We start from the raw sequence: 22,390 nt of genomic DNA on the forward strand, positions 1-22,390 counted from the left end.
ATAAAGGTGGTGCTGCTCTTGTCTGTGTGAGGCCGTACAGTGTCAGTGCCATCTTTGTGGCTTGTGCTGAAATAATCCTTGAGGGATTCTGTGGTGCAGAACACTTGGTCCAGGGGTGTGTGTGTGTGTGTGTGTGTGTGTGTGTGTGTGTGGTCCAACAATGTTGATGGATTTCTGGTGCAGTAGAAGTGGTGGCAGTGGCACTGGTCTACCAAAACCTGGTCTCTAGTGGACTGTGATTGATCCCTTGCCTACCTGAGCAGTGTGATTGCACTAGATTCTTAGGCAGCTAGCTATTTTGAAAGGGACAAATGAACAGGAAGAGACACTGAAGAGGGAGATGAGCCAGGGCATATTTGTTCAGTTTCAACCCCTGAAGCTGCTTTCCTCCCACAGGGTTCAGCCAGGATATACTTTGTCCTGGATGTCTTCCAGCAGCACAAATGCAACTCTTGAGCTGCACACGTCAGGCTGAGCTTTGAACCCAGCTTTCGCAATGCTCATCTCAGCTGCTGAAGTCTGGAAACTGGCAGAGATGGGAAATGCAAGCTGAGCCATTTACTGGATGAACTCTAACAGGGGAGGAAACAGTTTTGTTGGTTTTTTAAAAAGCTGTAAAATCTAAGAATGCATTCTTAATGAAATCCTCTGATGGATTTGCACCATTTACAGCAGTGAAACTTGCCAGCAACAGTTGCAGAATTGTTACACTTCTGACACTTACATAGTGTATTGTTTTCAAGTCTTCACATGCATTCTTTCCATAATCGGTTTGCCTCCCTAATGGATGTGGGTGCAGGGTGGAGAGCTTAAAAGGGAGGATTACTTAAAGCAGAGCTGAGCAACTTTGACCCTCCAGCTCTTTTTGAACGACCATAATGCCCAGTGGCCAGTAGTCAGGGATGGTGGGAGCTGTAGTCCAACATCGGCAGGAGGGCCAAAAGTTGTGCAGCCCTGGTCAAAAGCTCTACCTTGATTGTGGTCAAGACGAGATTGACACTAGTACCAAGTTAGATTTCTAACTTGGTGCATTTGGGGGGCTGGTGACAGCAAGTAGGCAACAAGCTTGTCGGCAGGAATGTTGTGGTAAAGGGGCCTAAAGAGATGGGGAATCAGAGGAGAGCTGGTCTTGTGGTAGTAAGCATGACTTGTCCCCTTAGCTAAGCAGGGAATGTCTTGGTTGCATATGAATGGCAGACTAGAAGTGTGAGCGCTGTAAGATATTCCCCTCAGGGGATGGAGCCGCTCTGGGAAGAGCAGAAGGTTTCAAATTCCCTCCCTGGTGTTTCCAAGACAGGACAAGATTTTTAGGGAGGAGAGCTGGTCTTGCGGTAGCAAGCATGACTTTTTCCTATAGCTAAGCAGGGTCTGCCCTGGTTGCATCTGAATGGGAGACTTGATGTGTGAGCACTGCAAGATATTCCCCTCAGGGGATGAAGCCGCTCTGGGAAGAGCAGAAGGTTCCAAGTTCCCTCCCTGGCTTCTCCAAGATAGGGCTGAGAGAGATGCCTGCCTGCAACCTTGGAGAAGCCACTGCCAGTCTGTGAAGACAATACTGAGCTAGATAGACCAATGGTCTGACTCAGTATATGGCAGCTTCCTATGTTCCTATGACATAATATGTTTAAATGTATTGCTCCCTGGAGGAGCAACAGAGAACAAACTCAAGGCAATTAATCGAGGCTGGAGGCAGACAATCTTGGCAGGATGCCAGATCTTTCTTTTTGAGTGTGTGTGTGGGGGGAGCATTTTGAACATCTTTAGCCCATCATCTGCATTGTGAAATGGCCCAGTCTCCAAAATTGGCTCTAGAGGGACTTGGCTTTCCTTGAGGTCTCTAGGCGCACCTCTAGTGATGTTGTTGGAGTGGTCTGTATGGCCGAGAGAGGCCTCTGCATTTGAAAGCCCCCCCCCCCGAGAAGGTCAGGCCCTGCCATGTGGGCAACTCCATGAGGGGATAGTGAGGGTGGGGGACCATAATTAGACACAGTAAGGTTCCTAGAGGCCAGTTTGATTCCTAATTGCAGACTCATTGGATGGGGTGCTGTAGAAATGTAGTAATAAATAAATACATAACCTGGACAAAATATGGATTTAATAATTATTCCAGCTTTCTCAGGCCAATTGTGAATTGAATCAAGATGGGTCAACCTATCTCTTGCTATATATCTCAAATGGTGATGAATTCGCTTTGTGTTTCAATGCAGTAAGCACCTCTGAATGCTCTGGGAACAAGGAAAGCTGTGTCCACCTTTCCATCACATTGTCATTTTATTATTTATGTATTTGATGCAAAAATATCCTCCCCTTTCTCCATGGAGTCCAAGGCAGTATACAAAGGCTTCTCCGAGTCTCCCATCCAAGCACTGACCACATGCAGACCTGCTTAGTTTTGGCTGGGCTGCTCTGTCTCGTGTCTTCAGGTTGTGCCCTGGCACTCCGTCTGTAAGTAGAGTATTTGCGGGAAGGGAGTTGGATTTATTTACAGTTTAGATTCAGCTGGGGTACAGTAATCGTCAGCCCTGCTTTCTGTCTTGGCCTCATGTTAAATGTCGGGTCTCTAAATTTAGCTCTTCACATTGTTGCCATATGCAGCACTGAATGCTGAAATGGAAAACATTGTATATGACAGTTGCCAGTAACTGTGCAGATGAGTACAGTACTTTCTTTGGGTCAAGGCAGTTGATTCAGGATCTGAAATAGTCCTCAAGCCTTGGAGGTCTACTGAAAAGACATTGTTGAAGGAGGAGCTGCATTTTCACAGGACAAGAAATCCTCCCATATGCTGTCTGGGGTTGAGAGGTTTGCGTGTGTGGTGGGTAGACCCACTGCAGAGATTTTCTTCCATTCTTCTAGCATGATTCTCTGACAGATCTGAACACTACTGTTGTGGTTGTAGTCTTACCGATTGTTCTGCTGTGTTGTTTGTGGGCCACTTGGAGTCTTCGAGGAGGAAGAAGGATAATAACTTTTACGAATAAACACATTTACTTTAAATACATGTAATACCACCCTATCTGTTAGCTCTGGGCAGTTTACAATAAATAAAACAAAGACATAACAATCAAAATCAGTACAACAATCAGCAAGTTCTAGTAAGAACTAATCTACCTACTTTGATTTCACTGTCTCCACAACTGGACAAAATTTGGTTCAAATCAAGGTCCACAAGTTAGATCTCTTGCACCTCAAATGTTCATGCGCCCATCATCTTGGATCGTGGTGGACGGCATCATTACAAACTACACCATTGAGGTGTCCCTGTGTGTGTTAGCGCAAGTGCACTAACTTGTGGACAGTCTAACTGATTTGAACCAAATTTGGTACAAATCAGTTAGACCGTCCACAAGTTAGTGCACTTGCGCCGCAAAAGTTTATGTGTCCGCCATCTTGGATTGTGGTGGGTGACATCGCCACAATCTATGCTGCTGAGGTGTCCCTATGTGTCTATACAGCTGTACCCAATTTGGTTCATATTGGTCTAGGCATTGCGAAGTTGATGTGGGACACACACACAGAATGTCGGGTGATCTCATAAGCCACAGGAAAGTAGGCTAAAAACAAACACGACATAAAACTGTTTAAAACATTTTTTAAACCAGACTAAAAAAGTAAGCCTTAAGGGCTCTCCTGAAGGCCAATAATGTTAAGCCCCAGATTTTTGTGGGGAGCACATTCCATGGCCTAGGAGTAGCTGCAGAGAAGGTGGATATGTGCATTGCAGTATGCTTCAAAATGGGAGGTCTCCATTTCAGTGGCCCATTTCTGTTTTTGATTCAACAATGAGATGCAGCTGGATGGGAGAAATGCATTGGGTTGACAGAAGGAGAGATGCTGGACTGAATGGACCTTTGGTCTGACCCAGCAGGACTGTTCTTATGTTCACATAAACATCAAGATTTGATTATCCTTATGGAACATCCACCTCATTGTCCTCAGTTTTTTGGTGACGACCACTGTGATGCTAATGCCTTGTTGCTTTTTCTCTTCTTCTAGCTCCAGCTGCTGATTGAAATTGCTTGGCCTTTGTTCATCTTCTTCATACTGATCTCTGTGCGGTTGTCATATCCACCCTATGAGCAACATGAATGTAAGTATGGACACCTGTTGGTGGAGGGAAAGTAAGAACGGAAGAGGCAGTCCATGCAAGGAGTTTGATGTGTTGTCCTTCATGCAGGAGGTCCCAGGTTCAATCCCTGATATCTGCAGCTAAGAAGGCTCTAGGGTAGCAGCTGGGTTGGCGAGCAACCTTTGTCTGAGAGAGCCAGGGCCACTCAGAGAAGGCAGCACAAGACAAGATGGACCAATGGATCAGTGGCCAACATCTTGACTAATGCTGCACTTGCACAAGGCTGTTGCACTAGCTGCTAACTGGCTAACTGGCACATGTGTTCCAGACTAGTGTTGCGCTAGGGCAGAGATGTTTGCACTTGCACGATCTGTGGCACACCTCATGTATTTTGCAGGGAGCTTTTGTGCAAGAGTACAACAAGGGTGCAGTTATGCAGTTCTGAAAATCCCCATTCTTTAGTGCAGTGATGCAGTCTTCTTGTAGTAGCACAACTTTGTCATTGCACAAGTTCAGTGTTAGGAAGTCGGCCAGTGAAAGGCAGCTTCAGATGTTCAGTGACCATCTTTGGGCCTTCTGGTTATTGTCAGACCTTTCATGAAGTACGTCGCACATCAGGAGAAGGTAACAGAGAGAGAGAGAACTGGTTAAAGTGAGGCAAGGTGCCAGGATATTAAAAAGGCTTTTAAACATGTGATTATAATCAAATTCTACATAGTCCATCATTTTCACTGCTCAGTTCATTACATCACCATAATACACTTACAAAAGAGAGGAACTTCCCCCCACCCCCGCCAAAAATAGAGAGCTCACCAAAAAAACCAACAAAAAGGAAGTCTGGTAAAACTCCATCGGTGAGTCAATGATTGCATAAAGTGCAGTAGTTCCTTGTCATGAGGAAGCTGTTGCATCATATCAAAGAAGCAATGGGCCTTGCTAATCCTGAAGATTTCCTTCTAGCATGGACATCTGTTCTATCTTTTGAATAAATGAAAAGGCACTTGCTAGTAAGACCCAACATTTTGCCACAGTATTTGGTGTCTTCTTACACACACTGAAGGCCAGCTATGAACAAACACTTGGTTAACTTTGAGGACAAATGGAAAACCTGAGCTACAAACCTAAGAAATATCTGTGCCAGGTCTCAAGCCAGCTCCTCTTTCTCACCTTGTGCTTTGTCCCCTGCTCCAACTTTACTGCTGCTGCTGCCCCCACCCCCTGCTAAAAATGACTAGCTGATTACATTGTACTTAAATTCTATGTTGATGAACATAGAATCAGGTAACATAGAGTTACTTAATGACACAGTGGGGAAGTAACTTGCCTTGGGAGCAAGAGGTTGCTGGTTTGAATCCCTGCTGGTATGTTTCCCAGTCTGTGAGAAACACCTATATTGGGCAGCAGTGTTATAGGAAGGTGCTGAAAGGTATCATCTCATACTGCACGGGAGATGGCAATGGTAAACCCCTCCTGTATTCTACTAAAGACAACCCCAGGGCTCTGTGGTTGCCAGGAGTCGACATGGACTTGACGGCACAACTTTGCTTAATTCTATGTTAGAGTTGAACCCTTGTTTCTAACCTGCAGTAAGGGCGCTTGTCGCATCAAGGCTGATCAAGTATTGGGTTCATAGAGAAGTTTATTTATATTAAAGCTTATTAGCCACTATTTCCTCCAAAGAGCTCTCGAGGCAACAAACAAAAAAGCAGAAAATCGACATTAAATGATACCAGAGGGCAACCAAACATGAGTAAAATTCACAGCAAAGCAAGCAGCCACAACAAAGCCACTAATGGGGTGTGGCATAGGACAACTAATCCATATTCAAGGCCCAAAATAAGGAGGCGGCCAGAGGGGTCTCTTGGGGGAGGGAATGCCACAGCCTGAGTGCTGCCACTGAGAAGGCCCTGTCCCAGGTTCCTACCCACTATACTTCTCATGTGGGAAGGATGCAGATCAGGCCCTCTACTGAGGACATCAATAGGTGGGAAGGGCCATGTGTGGGATCCTTTCAAGATCTTCCAAATAGGATGCTAGAAGAATTAAGATCAAGCATTTTTCAGATTACCACAAAAAATTGGTGATACTTTAGGTTTCCCCCCTGTTCATTTCTATTGTGTTAAATATTTTAGCACTTGATTATAAAAAGATGATATATCTTATGAATAATTCCTGACAGCTGTGACATGACTATTGCCTCACATAAATATCCACTGCTGTTCCTTCAGGAACTACAGGTTAGTGTACATGAGGCAATCCCATGTTACCCTCGCAACAACCCAGTGAGACGGGTTAGTCTGAGGGAGGGTGTGTAGGATGTAGACCACTGTTTTAAAAAATGCTGTACAGTGTTGGCAAAAATATTGTACCAAAAGGTAAGCTTGACAACATCTAGAGCAGGCCTTCTCGTGTGGGAGCCACCAAGCCAAACGCAGCCTACGAGCCATATATTGTGGCCTGCCAGGTAAACCACCCCACCCTCCACCACCATTCAGGGCTAGTAGGCAGCATTTGGCGTTGAAGGTCAGGAGCTGCTCAGAATCTGCTAGAATGAAGAGTTAACCGCACACAGCTGAGAGCCAGCATAGTGTAGTGGTTAGAGAGCTGACTAGGACCGGGGAGACCCGAGTTCAAATGCCCATTCAGCCATTATACTTGCTGGGTAACTCTGGGCCAGTTACTTCTCTCTCAGCCTAACCTACTTCACAGGGTTGTTGCGAGGAGAAACTTAAGTATGTAGTACACCGCTCTGGGCTCCTTGGAGGAAGAGCGGGATATAACATGTAAAATAATAATAATAATAATAATAATAATAATAATAATAATAATAATGTTATCGGGTCGAGGCAGTCTGCACCTGCTGTTCCTCTTGGATTCTCTCTCGCCCACCTTCCATTTTATTAATGTGCTCGTTTTCAGACCTCTTCCAGAAAAGAACAGAATGATGTCCAATGACTGTAAATTCTTTTATTTCTAAACTTGAGCTGATAACCTCTTTCTTTCCTTTTAATAACATGTGAGAGTTCACATAGTATATAGGCTAAGATGCTGAACTGTCATCTGGGAGATCACTGGTTAAAATCCAGTCCTGGCCACCAGGAGGTGGCCATAGGCAAGCCCTCATCCTCTTTCTGATATGGGAGTACTAATACTGACCTTCCTTACAGCAGGCTTACCCAACATAAGGCCTGGGGGCCAGATCTGGCCCATGGGGGACTTTTTTGCTGGCCTTCAGGTAGGAATATCCTGGAGCAAGATCTGTGAAGGCCCATTCCATTTGCCATGGGAGGTGGTTCTAACTACTAGCTTGGATGGCTTTAAAAGGGGCTTAGACAAATTCATGGAGGACAGGTCTATCAAAGGCTACTAGTCTGGTGGCTATAGGCCACCTCCAGCCTCGGAGGTAGGATGCCTCAAAATACCAGTTGCAGGGGAGAAACAGCAGGAGAGAGGGCATGCCCTAAGCTCTTGCCTGTGGGCTTCTCAGAGGCCACTGTGTGAAACAGGATGCTGGACTGGATGGGCCTTGGGCCTGATCTAGCAGGGCTGTTCTTATGTAAAGAGCTCTTGACCTCTCCTGCTGATGAGCTGCAGTGGCTCAATGCAGTTGGCCACTTGAGTCCACATCATGCCAAGCATCATCTGATCTCTAGGGCCCACTTAAAGCATCCCTCTTTCCCCTTACCTTTCCCTATGATTTCAACCTTCTGTTCCCTCACTTTCATTAATATGTTAATAATTAATTTTAATATAGAAATTAATGTGCCAAACATTAATGTGCTAAACATTGATCTCTTCCCCCTGCACACCAAGTAATGGTTGGTTTCGACCCACCAGGGCATTTGAGTTGTGTACCCCTGCCTTACAGAGTGGTCAGGGTGGATTAAGCTTTTTGCTGCACATAGGCAAAAAGGCTTTTGCCACCCTTTTACTTTAAACAAAAAAGGTTTTCCTTTTTGTTGTAATAAGGTTTTTTTGGGGGGGGACTTTCTCCTCGCTCACTCCACCCTTGCTGCAGCCACTGCTGCCCACAGAAAGGGGCGGCGAAATTTGAGGGGCAAAATTTGCTGCTCCTCAAATTTTGCCGCCATAGGCAAATGCCTGCTCTACCTGTCTGTTAATCCACCACTGAGGGTGGTCGTGAGGATTATTGTGTGCAACACTGTACACCTAAAGAGCTGTGCCAATGGAGGTTGTTATTAATGTTGTCCTTCTGAGGAAGAGTAACCGGATCTTTTTCATTTAGCACAGCTTTGTTTCAACAACATTTTTTCAAGTAGCGAACACCCTCAGCTTTGTCTGCTTTGTGTACCAAGAGAAGGGCTTTAGAGAGAAACCTTGAATGTGTGTCACAGTGACCTCTTTAAAGGGACAGAGTTGTGATGTTATCTGCTGTATGATGTTTTTTTAATGTTATTATGAGCGAAGGCAGCTTTCTGTGTAATACACTAACCAAGTTGAAGGCATGCAGGTTCTCAACTCAATGCTCTCAATGAAATGTAACTTTTTCTTTTAAAAAGTCACTGAACCATTTAATCTTGTCTAAGAAGAAAAGAATGCAGCTCATGGCTCAGCAGCAAATTGGGATTCCGTGTGCTGTTCTGGAATTTAAGTATTTCCACCATTAGCTGTTGGCCATGGTTTATTGTATGTTACGACAATGGTGACAATTTACACAGCTAATATTTATATACTGCTTTTCAACCAAAGTTCCCAAAGTGGTTTACATAGATATAAATAAACAAAATGGCCCCCTGTCCCCAAAGGCTCAGAAAATCTAAAAAAGAAACATAAGACAGACACCAGCAACAGCCACTGGAGATATACTGTGCTGGGGATGGATAGGGCCAGTTGCTTTCCCACTGCTAAATAAAGAGAATCACTACTTTTAAAAGGTGCCTCTTGGCTCAGTTAGCAGGGGATATATTCAGTTCATAGTAAACGAAGCAAGGCCGAAGTGCTTGGTACTTTCATACAGGGTTATTCAAGAGTGAATGTCTAGATGTCCATGATAGTTTTTAAAAGCGTTGACAGAGATTTGGGAGAGGTTTTACTTCTTTCTTTTGTCCCACTGTATTCTTGGGTCAGACAGGTTTCACATGTTGTTTTTGAAACAATGCAAAACTGTATTGCCCCATACTTGCTTGCAAGCCCTTACCCACTGCATGCTTCATTTCCCCATAACTGATTGTACGCCCTTGTTGACATACACTTTCTAGGATATGTTGCCTACCTCAGCATACACTAGAAGCAGCTGCTATCGAGTACCCAGAAGAAGCAGTCATCCTCTCTGTCAAGCTTATTTTGTGCATGGTGGGAATGGGCTTTCCTAAGAAGGGAAAGCAGTGAGATGGCCTCATGTAACATCCTAAAGACTTGCCCTTGTATTTCAGGTCACTTCCCAAACAAGGCCATGCCTTCGGCTGGAACGTTGCCCTGGGTCCAGGGGATGATCTGCAATGCCAACAATCCTTGCTTCCGCTACCCAACACCTGGGGAGTCACCAGGCATTGTTGGAAATTTTAACAAGTCTATGTGAGTATGGCCTTGTCTGTTAATCTCTGGCCCACCAGAGAGTAAGGGCAAGTGTGAAGAAGACAGTTGGCGCAGAACAGCCATTTAGTGAGCTGCTTTAGTGATTAAGGGCAGTGGCCAAGAGTGGAGGCAGAGAGGTGGGGGTGATGGCCTCTGACCCAGATGAAGTGCTGATGGCCTCAGACCCAGAAGAGGTAATGGCCTCAGACAGCGAGTGTGGACCCTTTGCTACATCCCCTGCCCTGAGGATGGCTGCTGCCTTCCCTGCCGCCTTTGTGCTGCCACCATCCCCACCTCTCTGCTTTGCTTTCCTTGTTGGCCCTGCCCCAGTCACCCAACTCACTGCTGCACCCCCTCAAGAAGACACCCCCTGTCTTCTATTTCTGTATGTCAGAGTTCTTCATGCCAAGGCCCAGGAGCCAGTGACTGCTCCCATCGCCCTAAGTGTGGCTCCCTAATTATTGCTTAGGTCTGTGTGAAGCTTCAGCCAAAGCCCTGGTACTCCACCAGGTTCCCCTGGCACTGTGCAGAGGTGAACATTTCCACTGCTATTGTTGGGCACTGGTGGGACTCCTCTAAGGGAAACGGAGGCCTCCTGAGCCCCAGTGGCTTCTCGGACCAGAAGTGCCACTTCCAGCCACATCTGGTCCGAGGAGGCACCGGGGTGGCAAGGAGGTATTCTGCCGCCTCGCTGGACTGTTTTAAAAGACAGCGCTGGCGGGGGAAATGCAGTGGGAGGGGTAAGAGCACCCTCCCTCCCCCATCCTTAAATATTATCCCCTCCACCTTCGAACTGGCCGAACTGCTGGACATTCAAACCAGTTTGGAGGCCTGTAAAAGGGCCTCCAAACTGCTTCGTGCACATCCCTAGCTCTCCAAGATGGCTCTGGGGCTCAACAGGACTCCATTCCATCTCGAAGGGCTTCCTTTGGTGCTAGGAAAAGTGCAGCACTGTATGGCAGTCAGAGTGGTTGGAGATGGCTCTTGCACTGCAGCTTTATTTGCTAGAGTGATCTCTGCTTGAAAAATAGTGAAGAGTACTGCTGAGTGGGGTGTGTGTGTGTGTGTGTGTGTGTGTGTGTTGCATTGTCCAACAATTTCATATGCATCACAATGAGAGAACAGTGAAGCCACATTTACTTCATGTGATATTCATCAATACGATGAATATGTATGTACTGCTTTTCAACAAAAGTTCCCAAAGCGATTTACATAGATATAAATAAATAAGACAGCTCCCTGACCCCAAAGGGCTCACAGTCTTAAAAAGGAACATAAGACAGACACCAGCAAAAGTCACTGGCTGTTCAGTCTGGCCTTTATCATATTCCTGCCTTTTTGGGCAACTGAAGATCATCTTGCAGTTATCCAAATACTTTGTTCTCAAAAAGCACGAGTGAGATGCAGTTACAGCAGTCCCATGCCTTCATTTCTCTTACTGGGAGAAGAGAACTGGACTTTGTCCATGTGTGCCTCTTATAGCTGAAGAGGCATTAACCAGGTTTAACTTGGCCTGTGTGAAGCTGCGATTGACAGCTTCAGTCCCTTGTTTCAGAGTTGATATTTGGAGCACTGGAATAAGCCATGACTTGAGCTTCTGATATAAAAGAATGAAGAATTTCTGTGAACAGCCCATAAAAAAGAGCAAAACTGCAAAAGTCACACTCACTCAGTCCGTTGGCAGCTCCAACCAGGCCAGCCCAAGGTACTTTGCTGGTTGAAGCTGAAAATCCACCCAATATTTATTATGGGGCACAAACCTGCACAAGTGTTACTGAAATGAGCAGGAGCATGATCGTGATCTTCTGCAGTTCCTATTCCGTTAAATGGGGCTTGCAAAGGAGAACTTCGCATTGCAGAAATCTGTTTTTTCCTTATATGGAACAGTGTTTAGGTTATACAATCCATCTAGCTAATATGGAGTTCTATGCCTGAGGGTATCTGAGAGTCCCCCACCCTGGCTGGTTTTAAGTGGGCCCTTAAAGCCTTTTATTTCAGTTGGCCTTTGATTCTTTAACATCTTGGTTGATTTTTCACTGGTTTTAACTTGCTACATATGACCACTTCTTATTTTTCTCTTTTACATAAGGATTTCAGGTTTTTAACTTTTAAAAATGTCTTTGGGTAAAACTGTATTTGTAGAAAAATGATATCAGTTTTATTTTAAATAAAATCAATAACCTTTCTCTTCTGTATTTTCCTTTCCTACCATCTCCCCAACTTCCTTAGTGTTTACCGGTTGTTCTCAGATGCCAAGCGATTGCTCTTGTATAGCCAGAAAGACACCAGCGTAGAGGATGCTCACGAACTCATTGGGAAACTGAAGAAGGTTGGGAAATCTATTTCAGGTAAATAAATAAGTGATGTTGTTTTGTTGTCAAAATGTAGACAATCCAGAAGCTAGAGAAAAATTTTAGTATGCAGGGTGATGAGGGGTCTTATTTTAATATGAAAATGAGGTGTGGGAAAGGGTAGCCAAATCCTCACCTTTCTTATCTCATAATGATCTGCCACTTCAGGCATTTTTCTCTCCAGCTTGGTTCACTGCTGGTATAGCAACTAGGCTTGGAGAAAAATCGCCTGTAGCAGTGGTATACAGGAAGTTAAGGGAAGGGAGCGGGTAAGGGTTCAGCAATCCTTACCCACGTGCACTTTTTATGCTAAAAGTAAGACAACCAGCCCCAGAATTCTGCACATGAATGAAACAGACACACAAACAGTAAATGTGGCTCCCGTAACATCTAGTTTGGTTCTCAGCTGTCCTGATGTCCCCAAGCCTGTGTCTCCCAGTGTAAAAATTTGACACTCCTTTCTATAGCTTCTGTTCAGCATTTAAAGAAAATCACAATCTTTGGAGAGCTTAAAGGAAATTTAGTTGAGAGGCTGCCAGGATTGTAGCATGCATTTTTGGAATAACTTGCCTGCTCCAGTTGTTTAGGGACCATGATGAAACAGAACATACCTATGTTAATCTTGTGTGGGGAAAGCAAAGTTTGCACAGCCTTCTAGGACACTTACTAGTTGTAGAGCAGTAAATGAGGCATCAAAGTATAGGACACATGGATTTTCAGAAAAACTAGTGCTTTTTCCAACTTACACCAAAAATCAGGTAAAACTGACTAGAGAAAAAAATGGAGGCAAATGCAGTGTTTGAAGTCTCCATAACTATTTGCTGTCAGACTTGTGGGCTTCAGTGTATTGATATGAGCCCTCCCCAGCCTTCGGCTCAGCTGCCAAGTTAAGAAATATTTATGTTCGCGTCTTTTTATTTTTTTATTTTAAGCCAGTGTTGTAAGTCTGTGTGCTATTAGCAGGAAGATGTTTGGCCAAGAAGATATTGGGTAGCAGCACTGAAGTAACAGTCAACTGTGTGTGGGGAGTGTGAGTGAGAGAGATTAATGGGAATTGGTGTGTGAATGATGATGGAATTGTGTGAGGGTGAAGTAGGGAACAAGCACAAGATTATGTTTACAGAAACATAGCCAGCGTGGTGTAGTGGTTAGAGTGCTGGACTAGGACCAGGGAGACCCGAGTTCAAATCCCCATTCAACCATGATACTTGCTGGGTGACTCTGGGGCAGTCACTTCTCTCTCAGCCTAACCTACTTGTTGTGAGGAGAAACTTAAGTATGTAGTACACTGCTCTGGGATCCCTGGAGGAAGAGTGGGATATAAAATGTAATAAATAAATATCTGCATATGCACATGACTCTCCTCTGGCTCTCTAACAGGACTGGAGTTTCCTGAACATTTTGCAAAGATGGGAAACATTGGTACAGTGAGGCAAGATGCAAAAACAAGCCTAAGCCATGCTTCACAGTTGTACTCTGTATTTCAAGTGTGCAAAGTGCTTTACGTACAGTTTCTAGGTATCCCTACAGTAACCTGTACACCAGGCTGATGTTGTTATCTCCATATTGCAGATAGGGTGGGGGACTGAGGCTGAGAGAGGCCTTGTAGTCCCAATGCCTTGTAGTCAGCCTGTTATTGTGATGAGCCAGGAATTATGACCCCTCAGCTCCTACTTTTTACTACTGCTCTTCTGCTGAAGGAAAGAACAACAGTACCTCTCTTCATGAGTCCAAAGCGAACTTTCTGAAGTTGATGCTATAAAATGAAAGTGAGCAAACTGATTGGAAAAACAAGGCCTGGGGCAAGCTCATGGTTCTTTAATAAACTAGCTTAAGAAAAATGCAATCCAATGTGTGTACATTGAAAAAAGAACATTGTTTGCTGTAATTCAGAATGTCTGAGTACAACAGAGTCCATATTGTTGGCACAGGCTATGGTGAACAAAAGCGGGTTTGTTCTTTATGTTACACTCACTCACACAGCCTCTAGGAAAGGTTGCTCAGAAGCAGTTGTAGCAATGACCTATCACTTTAGGGCCCTGTCTTTGGTAAATTAAAAAAACATGTGCACACGCACATGCACACACACTAATGAAAAGCACATTTTGGGGTTAGATGACTGTTACTAAAGGGCAAAGAGGAGGCCTTAGACACTTGTAGACTGTTTTGCATTTCTCACTTCCCTGAGTAGTAGGATGCTTTATATATTTATATAAATGTAAGGGTTATACAGTGGGTATAGGAAAGAATCACCCCCTTTGATAGACCTTAAATTCTGGTTCCCTTACATCCTGAAATGAAAACACAAAGAAAATTCCCTTCACCAGCTGTACTTATCCAATGCAACCTATAACATCCAACTGAAAAACATCACAATTGCAGTCCATAAAAAGTGTCAGAAATAAAAAACAAGTATTACTGAGATTGAAAAAGGATCACCCCCCAATGTCAATATTTTGCTTTAATAACAGCCTTGAGTCTGTTGGGATACTTCTCTATCAACCTTGCACATCTAGACGGAGCAATATTTGCCCACTCCTCCATACAGAACTGTTCAAGTTCGGTCACATTGGATGGTAGGTGTTGGTGGACTGCTATCTTCAAATCTCTCCACAGATTTTCTATGGGATTTAGGTCTGGGCTCTGACTGGGCCACATGAGGACGTTCACTTTTTTCTCCTTCAGCCACTGTGTGGTCAATTTTGCTGTGTGCTTCGGATCGTTGTCATGTTGAAAGGTGAATCTTCTGCCCATCCTCAACTGTCTGGCAGAGGGTAGCAGGTTTTCTTCCAGAATCTGACGGTATTTTGCCCCATCCATTTTTCCTTCTACCCTAACGAGAGCCCCAGTCCCTGAGGCAGAGAAACACCCCCACAACAGGATGCTGCCACCTCCATGCTTCACTGTAGGTATGGTGTGTTGTGGATGGTGAGCTGCGTTGGATTTACGCCAGGTGTACTGTTTGGTGTTGAGGCCAAATAGTTCAATCTTGGTCTCATCTGACCATAAGACCTTTTTCCATTAGGCATCAGAATCTTCAAGGTGCCTTCTGGCAAAGCTCAAACGAGCTTTAATGTGGCCTTTCTTGAGAAGTAGCTTTCTCCTTGCGACCCTCCCGAACAAGCCACATCTGTGGAGCGCTCGTGAAATTGTTGTCACATGCACAGAACAACCACTCTTTGCCATGAAGTCCTTTAACTCCTTCAGAGTGGCCATTGGCCTCTTGGTAACCTCTCTTACCAGTTTCCTCCTTGCTCTTCCATTCAGTTTGGAGGGCCGACTGGATCCAGGGAGGATAGCAGTCCACCAACACCTACCATCCAATGTGACCGAACTTGAACAGTTCTGTATGGAGGAGTGGGCAAATATTGCTCCGTCTAGATGTGCAAGGTTGATAGAGAAGTATCCCAACAGACTCAAGGCTGTTATTAAAGCAAAAGGTGGTTCAACAAAATATTGACATTGGGGGGTGATCCTTTTTCAATCTCAGTAATTCTTGTTTTTTGTCTCTGACACTTTTTCTGGACTGTAATTGTGATGTTTTTCAGTTGGATGTTATAGGTTGCATTGGATAAGTACAGCTGGTGAAGGGAATTTTCTTTGTGTTTTCATTTCAGGATGTAAGGGAACCAGAATTTAAGGTCTATCAAAGGGGGTGATTCTTTCCTATACCCACTGTATTTATAGTATGAAAGGGGAGGGGCAAGCAGACAGGCAGGCCTTCAGAAAGGCAGTACTCAACTTGAATCTTTGTCAGTAACATCAAAAGTACTTACATTTTAACCTGCCACCCTTTTAATGCACAAGGAAGAATGTTGGACAGGATCCTTTGACCTGCAGCAGCTTTGTTTGGGTGACCTCCCCAAAATTGCTTCAGATTGTTCTCTTTAATTTGATTGGCTAAGACCTATGAGAGCAACCATTAAAATGAATGGGAGCTTTGCCACTGACCAAAAGGATGTGGCTTGCACTCTGGTTTTCTAGCTAATTAAAGCATTAGTGTTTTCATGACAGGGGTAGGCTTTGGACATGGTGGCATCTCATATAGGGATGGCAATGGTGAGCCTAGATAGTCCAGTGGTCCCATTAGATCTTGGACAATCTGAATTCTTAAGCCCTAGTTGGCTTTGGTGGGGCCATCTTGCTGTGCATTTATTGCATTTTACTTGGGGGGCAGGAGTGTGTGTCCTGTGTGCTAACCAAAGTTCCACACCAGGCAATACCAAGTTCTGTGCAAAACAAAAGCACTTTGATTCTATGACCTATAAAATTATGCAAAATAAGTGGATGTGCAATTTTCTGCCTGTTTTGCTTAACTCCTTCTGCTCTTGCTAGCTGTGGGGCATAGGAGGAGCTAAGCATGTTGCTGAAGCTCTGTCTTCTGACTTTTGGAAATGGTCTTGCCTTGGTTATTCTTGTATATGTGGGACTCTATCATCTCAATGGCATGGGCCCATCTGTTAAACATGGGGATGGAAGGGCTTCTCTTCATAATGGAAGCCAAATTTTGAAACTTGGGAGGGCTTCTCTTCATAATGGAAGCCAAATTTTGAAACTTGGGAGGGCTTCTCTTCATAATGGAAGCCAAGTTTTGAAACAGACCATTAAAAACTGAATGTTGATGTTTGAAGTAGTTGAAAAATTTCCGTTCACTTATTTGCCAGCAAAATGTTGCATTCCAACTAAAAAGAATATTTTTTTTACCACCAGTTTTGAAAATTATATTCCAGATGTTCATGAGCCAGATTCACTTTGCCTTTGCAGCATGACTTCGGGGGTTTGATTTTTGTTTTTCTGCTAATCTCAGAAGAGTGCTTGCCCCTCTTGCCTGGCAGTCCATTGCAAGGTTTTTGAAGCCAAGCTTTTGATGTCATGACTAATTATATATTCTTGTGTCTTCCTTTCTCTGAGTCATCTTCTGGCGTAGGGCCAGGCATAAATCTAGGGGGAATGGGATGTAATGCCATCAACCACCAGCCTTCACATGATCTCACTTAAGATGCCAGCAATATGGCATTAAAAAACCTGAGCCGGTTTGACATCGGAACAAGTGGTCTGCTTGCACAGGCTTCATGCGGCTGCCCTGTGCCCCCATTATGCACTTGGCAGATTCCCCCCTCTTGCCACTGAAAGACACAGGATTGGGGTCAGTTTCCTCAGAATTTGCAGCATGCTGTGTCATCGAAAGAGCCAGCGTGGTGTAGTGGTTAGAGTGCTGGACTAGGACCGGGGAGACCCAAGTTCAACTCCCCATCCAGCCATGATACTAGCTGGGTGACTGGGCCAGTCACTTCTCTCTCAGCCTAACCTACTTCACAGGGTTGTTGTGAGGAGAAACTCAAGTATGTAGTATACCACTCTGGGCTCCTTGGAGAAAGAGCAGGATATAAATGTAATAATAATAATAACAACAACAACATTGACAATAAAATTCAGCCATCTCAGGTCCTTGGGAAGGACTCGATGTCTGGATAAAACAAACCAGTCAATAACACCTGTCTGACTGTGTAAACAAGAAATAATAATAATAATCTCCACTAAAAGAAGCTCTTCTCGTCTCCACACTAGCTCTTTACTTCCCCTAACTCGGGGCTGATTCAAACAACCCTTTCAGTCCACAGTGGCTGTAGTATTTGTCCCATGCTGACTTTAGCCATCCTGCCACAGGCTGAGCTGGCCAGGTATGCTGGCCTCACATGCCAGAGTCAGCACAGATAGGCTTTTGAGTCTTGTCAGTGACTTCAGGGTTTGAAGTGGGGACTTCATGGCCTGAGGCCGGACCGGCTTACTGAGTTACTGTGGTCTGTAATGTGCTCAGGCTGCAGAGCCCCTTCAGGATCTGAAAGAAAGCTGAGTGTGCAACGCTGATTCCTGTGCCTCGCAGGCAGCATGGAACCTCTGGAATGGCTAGAGCTGGTTTTAATAGTAGGAATCTGGCAGACAGCGATTGCCCGGTCAACAGAGAGCAACCTTTGGTCTGCTCTGCTGCACTTCAGGCTCCAGCAGTTGACTACAGTGACCCTGGAAAGTTGGCCACATTCCTGAACTGAATTTGGCTGGCCATGGCCTCTTGTCTGTGGTGCCACTGCCATGCTAAATAGCCCTGAAGGGTACATGATGAGGATGATGGAAGTTGCTTTTGGAATCTATATATTTAAGATCCTAATGATATCAGCAGATTCTTCTGCCTAATGTCAGCGGATGTAAATGGTGCTACTCAACTCCATCCTGTTTATTTCCCTATATCCATATCCACCTTGGCTAGGAAGAGGGGTGTGTGAATTTCAGTGGCACACACAAAAACGAGCAATTTGCTTTTCTGGGAAGACATATTTTGCTTTCCTGGGGGAAACAGAGAAATGTTGAATTGTTGCTGTCATTCTTACAAGAACTGGTGTGGTGTTGGGGGTAGCAAATAGAAGCTGCAGTTCTGCTCTCTCCATTGTTATGGGTCACAGTTTTGTAAGTTTTGTGGCAGGAGCTTTCTGTCTCTTTCTTTTTTGAAAACATTCTTTTGAAAACATCCGTTAATCCCCTATTCACATGCTGCAGGCCTGAAAGCGGGATCCTTACTGGCTGCTTTTTGAAAAAGCGGGGAGGATACTTCTGAGCAAACAAGTTATGCAGGTCTTAGAAACAATCCACAAAAGGTAGATCTGGGGTTAACTGTACATTCCACAAGGAGGATTCCCTCTTTCGTTCTGCTCTCAACTGCCTCCAGCCGAGGACTTAAATTTCATCTGACCCGACTGACCTTGTAGATCAGTTCAGGCCTCTACTATCAGAATTTGTGCATTTGTTGACTTGGTTTCCTTGAAAAATAAATAAATAAATCCAGAGCATGTCCTGGGCAATGTGCTGCTCACCACCAACATATCTTTAGCTGCAGCTGTCAAATATTATCATGCTGCAAACACACACTGCCTGAGTTTGGGCACTAGGGGCCCTGGATCTGAATCTTCCAAGAATTGGGAGCATAATCTATTGATATAGGCAGACAGCCTGAAAGAAGGATCGTTTATTCTTTAATGTAATGCATTTTTGTGGTGGCTCTGCAAGCTGTTTTGTGCACCGCAGCTAGTGTGGTTCCCCAGGGACGGTTAATCTGTTTGGACATGTCATAGATCAATTATATTTAAGATGTTTTAACCCCAAAACAAGCACCCTAGGACTTTCCAGACATTCAATATATGTAGCTTGAATGCTACATATAGCATTCTAATGAGAATGTAGAATGTAGAAAGAGAATGTAGCATTTCTCTGGAGATGGAGGCGGGAGTGGGGGTGGGGAGCAGGACCACCACAGCAGGCTACACCTCCAACTGAAACACTTTTATTTGAAAGTCTGATGAGAGCTTACACAAGAGAACAGAGAAAGAATGGTGCAGAGCCATTTACCTGTCAGAGAGAAGTTTGCAGTGTGTTGGGTAAAGATTTTTCCCTGAAGAAGAGGTGGTCTTGCTTCTATAAACAAACAGTTCTGCAGCATTCCTTCTCTGTTCTTTAGTCATCGAGAACTTGCACATGAACAACTGTACATAGGTCGGCTCCTTTCTGTTTCAGGAACACTGAAGAAGTAGGACTCCTGATCACACGGAGGGAACCCTACACCTTTTGTATGGTCACTGAGTCAGCAAATGTGCGAGTGCTGATAACAGAGGTCTGGACTGAACAACAAGGCCAAATTGCTTGTGCTTAAGCATTCTTCAGACCTTTCAAAAACACAGCTAGGTCAAGGTGGGGACAGTATGTGTTTGCATAGTGGGCCTACCACTCCCCCCCCCGCCCCCGCTTTTCAATCATGTGCCAGACCCAGGCTGTGGCTAAACTGATTCTCTCTTGGTTGCCTAAACACCAGCCGCCAGCTCAAAGCTTCCTTCCTATCTTCCCTACCAGCTGCCTCTCTAGATGATAAAGTATTGCTGAGTGTGTTTGCATTGCAACTTTTCTTCTCCAAGTACAACCTGATCCATAGCGAGGTTAAACATTTTTAAGATTTCAAAAACAAAGGCTGGTCAGAGTATCCTGTTTCAGACGCGAGTGCATGTCCAGTGCCATTGCTACTGCGGTGATCCAGCAGCACACTGCATGATGGGGAAGAGCCTTCCAAAACATAATAGTGGGATGAGGGACACTTAGCCAATGACCAGTGTGAGAAGACAGAGGTATTACTAGCACACAACCCTATCTATTTTATTATGTTTTATTCTTTACTCGTGTTTCACTCCTCCAAGGAGATCAGGGTAGCATGCATAGTCATCTCCACCACCTCTGTTTCCAATAAGGCATGTGCACATGCACGCACTCACAAGTGTTTGGATGTCCGCTCAGTTAATTTTAGATCCCTCTCAGGTTGAATCAGGAAGGCCCCACTCTGAATGCACGTGGGCACACACTGCCTTGATACTGCTGCCCAGAACAAAACTCATTCCGCACAGAGATGAAAAAAATTAGAGGGACCACTGCCCCCCACCTATTTTATCTTCACAATAACCTTGTGAGGTAGATAGGTTAGACTGAGAGAGAGAGTGAGATTCGTCCAAGGCTACTGAGTGTGAGCCTTTATGGCTGAGTGGGGATTTGAACCCAGGCCTCTCCCACCTTAATCTTAGATTCTAACCACTATCCCATACTGCTGCTCTATATTCATCTTGAATGTAGCAGGTCAAGTAATTCCCTCCTCTCGATTGACCCATGTGTACGAAACTAGTAGATATGCCTCTACAGAGAAGCATGAGTGTCATAATGGTGGCCAATAGGCAGCAGCAGAGCTTTAAACAGCCTGGGGCCCTATAACAAGGTGATCAGATTCCTAACCGTGATAAACAGTGCAATTACAAAGCTTAATGAACTGTGGGACTTCTGACTGCCAAAGCGCCTTTGCTTTAATTCGGTATTGATTAGTGAGAAGAGCCTCATTGGTGAATTATGGTCCTATCCTCAGAACCATGATGTTATCAAGGCTGATCAGTTCCTCTTGGGGAAGGGTAAAGCACTTGGTTCTGTGTTAGGGTTTGCCCAGGTGCTGCCTTTGTGTGTTGCTCATTTGGCATCAAGGAACAACGCTGATGTGGAGAAACACAGCTGAGAGTGAAGGGGGAAAATCCCCACTACCATCCCTCATTGCAAATTTAAGCATGCTGTAGATAAGAATGGAAATGTAACGTAGTGAATTTCTGCTCCCCATGCAAAGGGTTTTTAAAAAATTCTTGCCAAGAGACCTGTAGTTCCTAAAGGCCAGGTGCTTAGGCCTTTGAAGTATCAGCCCAATTGTGCAGTAGTTTAATCAAAAAGCTGACCCAGGAGCTTTTGAACTAAGCAAGAGAGTTGAATTGTTCATTAGCTTATAATTAACCAGGGCTAGCATCTCCCTTTCTTTGTCTACTCACAGACAGTGATCAAAGTGTTGGAATTAGTCCAATGAGATTGACAGGGCGAAACTTCTTCAGTAGCCCCTTCCGGGAGTGCAGAGGTAAGCCCTGGTACTGGATCACCTGGGGAGTTTGGTGGCTGCATATTATGACACAGCATTTGAAGGCTATGCACCGTGACACATCAGACCGAGTCTTGCTGCTTTTAATTGAGGCTGTATCAGACAGCTATGGCTCAGTGTCTCTGGGCACCTCCTTTGCCTTTGCCACGTGCAGACTGGCTGCCAACATCCAGATTGGCTGCATGCCTGGTTGGTGTGTGTGTGTGTGTGTGTGTGTGTGTGTGTGTGTGTGTGTGTGTGTGTGTGTTAATGACAGCTCTTGCTGAACATGACAGCATTATTCCTGGAGGAGGAGAGGGCACAGTAACTCAAGCGTGCAGTTTGCTTCCCCTTGCCATTACTGACTGGGGAAGGGCATAACAACAAAGAAGTCAAACATTTCTCAGCCATGATGTCAAATTCACTTAGGGGAGAATATATTCTGGTGTCTGACTTGGCTTTAGTCATCTGAAGTTTTTAAAGTTTTATCTCTTAGAGCAGTTTCTGTCTAGAACAGATTGTTTAAAAAGGTGATAAATGCATAAATCGCTTCACCTGAAGAACAGGCTTATCAAGATCGTTTATTCTGCATCAACAGAACACTCCATAGTAAATCTTGCACACATGTACCATGATACAGAGGGCCTGGAGATACATCCATGGACTCGGTGAAGCCACTTCAGGGTTAGCTCCAGGTTTAAGGGAGCCCTTGGGCAAATGCCTCGGTGGGTTTCCCCAATCTAGTGGAGACTTACCTTAGCACCACAGATGAGGGGCAATGGTCTTGTTCGCAACCAACAGCTTTTTAAAAAAAACAACAACACTGAAAGTGAGGTCTTTAATTTGCCCCAGTGAGCTAACCTGTGGCCCAGTGTACAACCAGATAGGAATGGTCAAGGAGCACTAATACAATTATTCAACTGATACAAACTGGTTGTGGTTTGCTGAAGGACTGAATAGAAC

General features: G+C 44.7%; 1 protein-coding gene across 1 annotated transcript in view; it reads left to right on the plus strand.

Annotated features, from left to right (window-relative positions):
- The window catches only part of ABCA1 (ATP binding cassette subfamily A member 1), a 135,020-nt gene that overhangs the window by 28,532 nt on the left and 84,098 nt on the right, over positions 1 to 22,390 (plus strand). The window contains exons 3-5 of the mRNA XM_053303668.1: positions 3,997 to 4,090; positions 9,463 to 9,604; positions 11,834 to 11,952. Of these exons, the coding sequence (XP_053159643.1) occupies positions 3,997 to 4,090; positions 9,463 to 9,604; positions 11,834 to 11,952 (355 nt within the window). The remainder of the gene's footprint in view (positions 1 to 3,996; positions 4,091 to 9,462; positions 9,605 to 11,833; positions 11,953 to 22,390) is intronic.

The sequence above is a fragment of the Hemicordylus capensis genome, chromosome 2 (assembly GCF_027244095.1).
Source record: "Hemicordylus capensis ecotype Gifberg chromosome 2, rHemCap1.1.pri, whole genome shotgun sequence".
Classification (NCBI taxonomy): Eukaryota; Metazoa; Chordata; class Lepidosauria; order Squamata; family Cordylidae; genus Hemicordylus; species Hemicordylus capensis.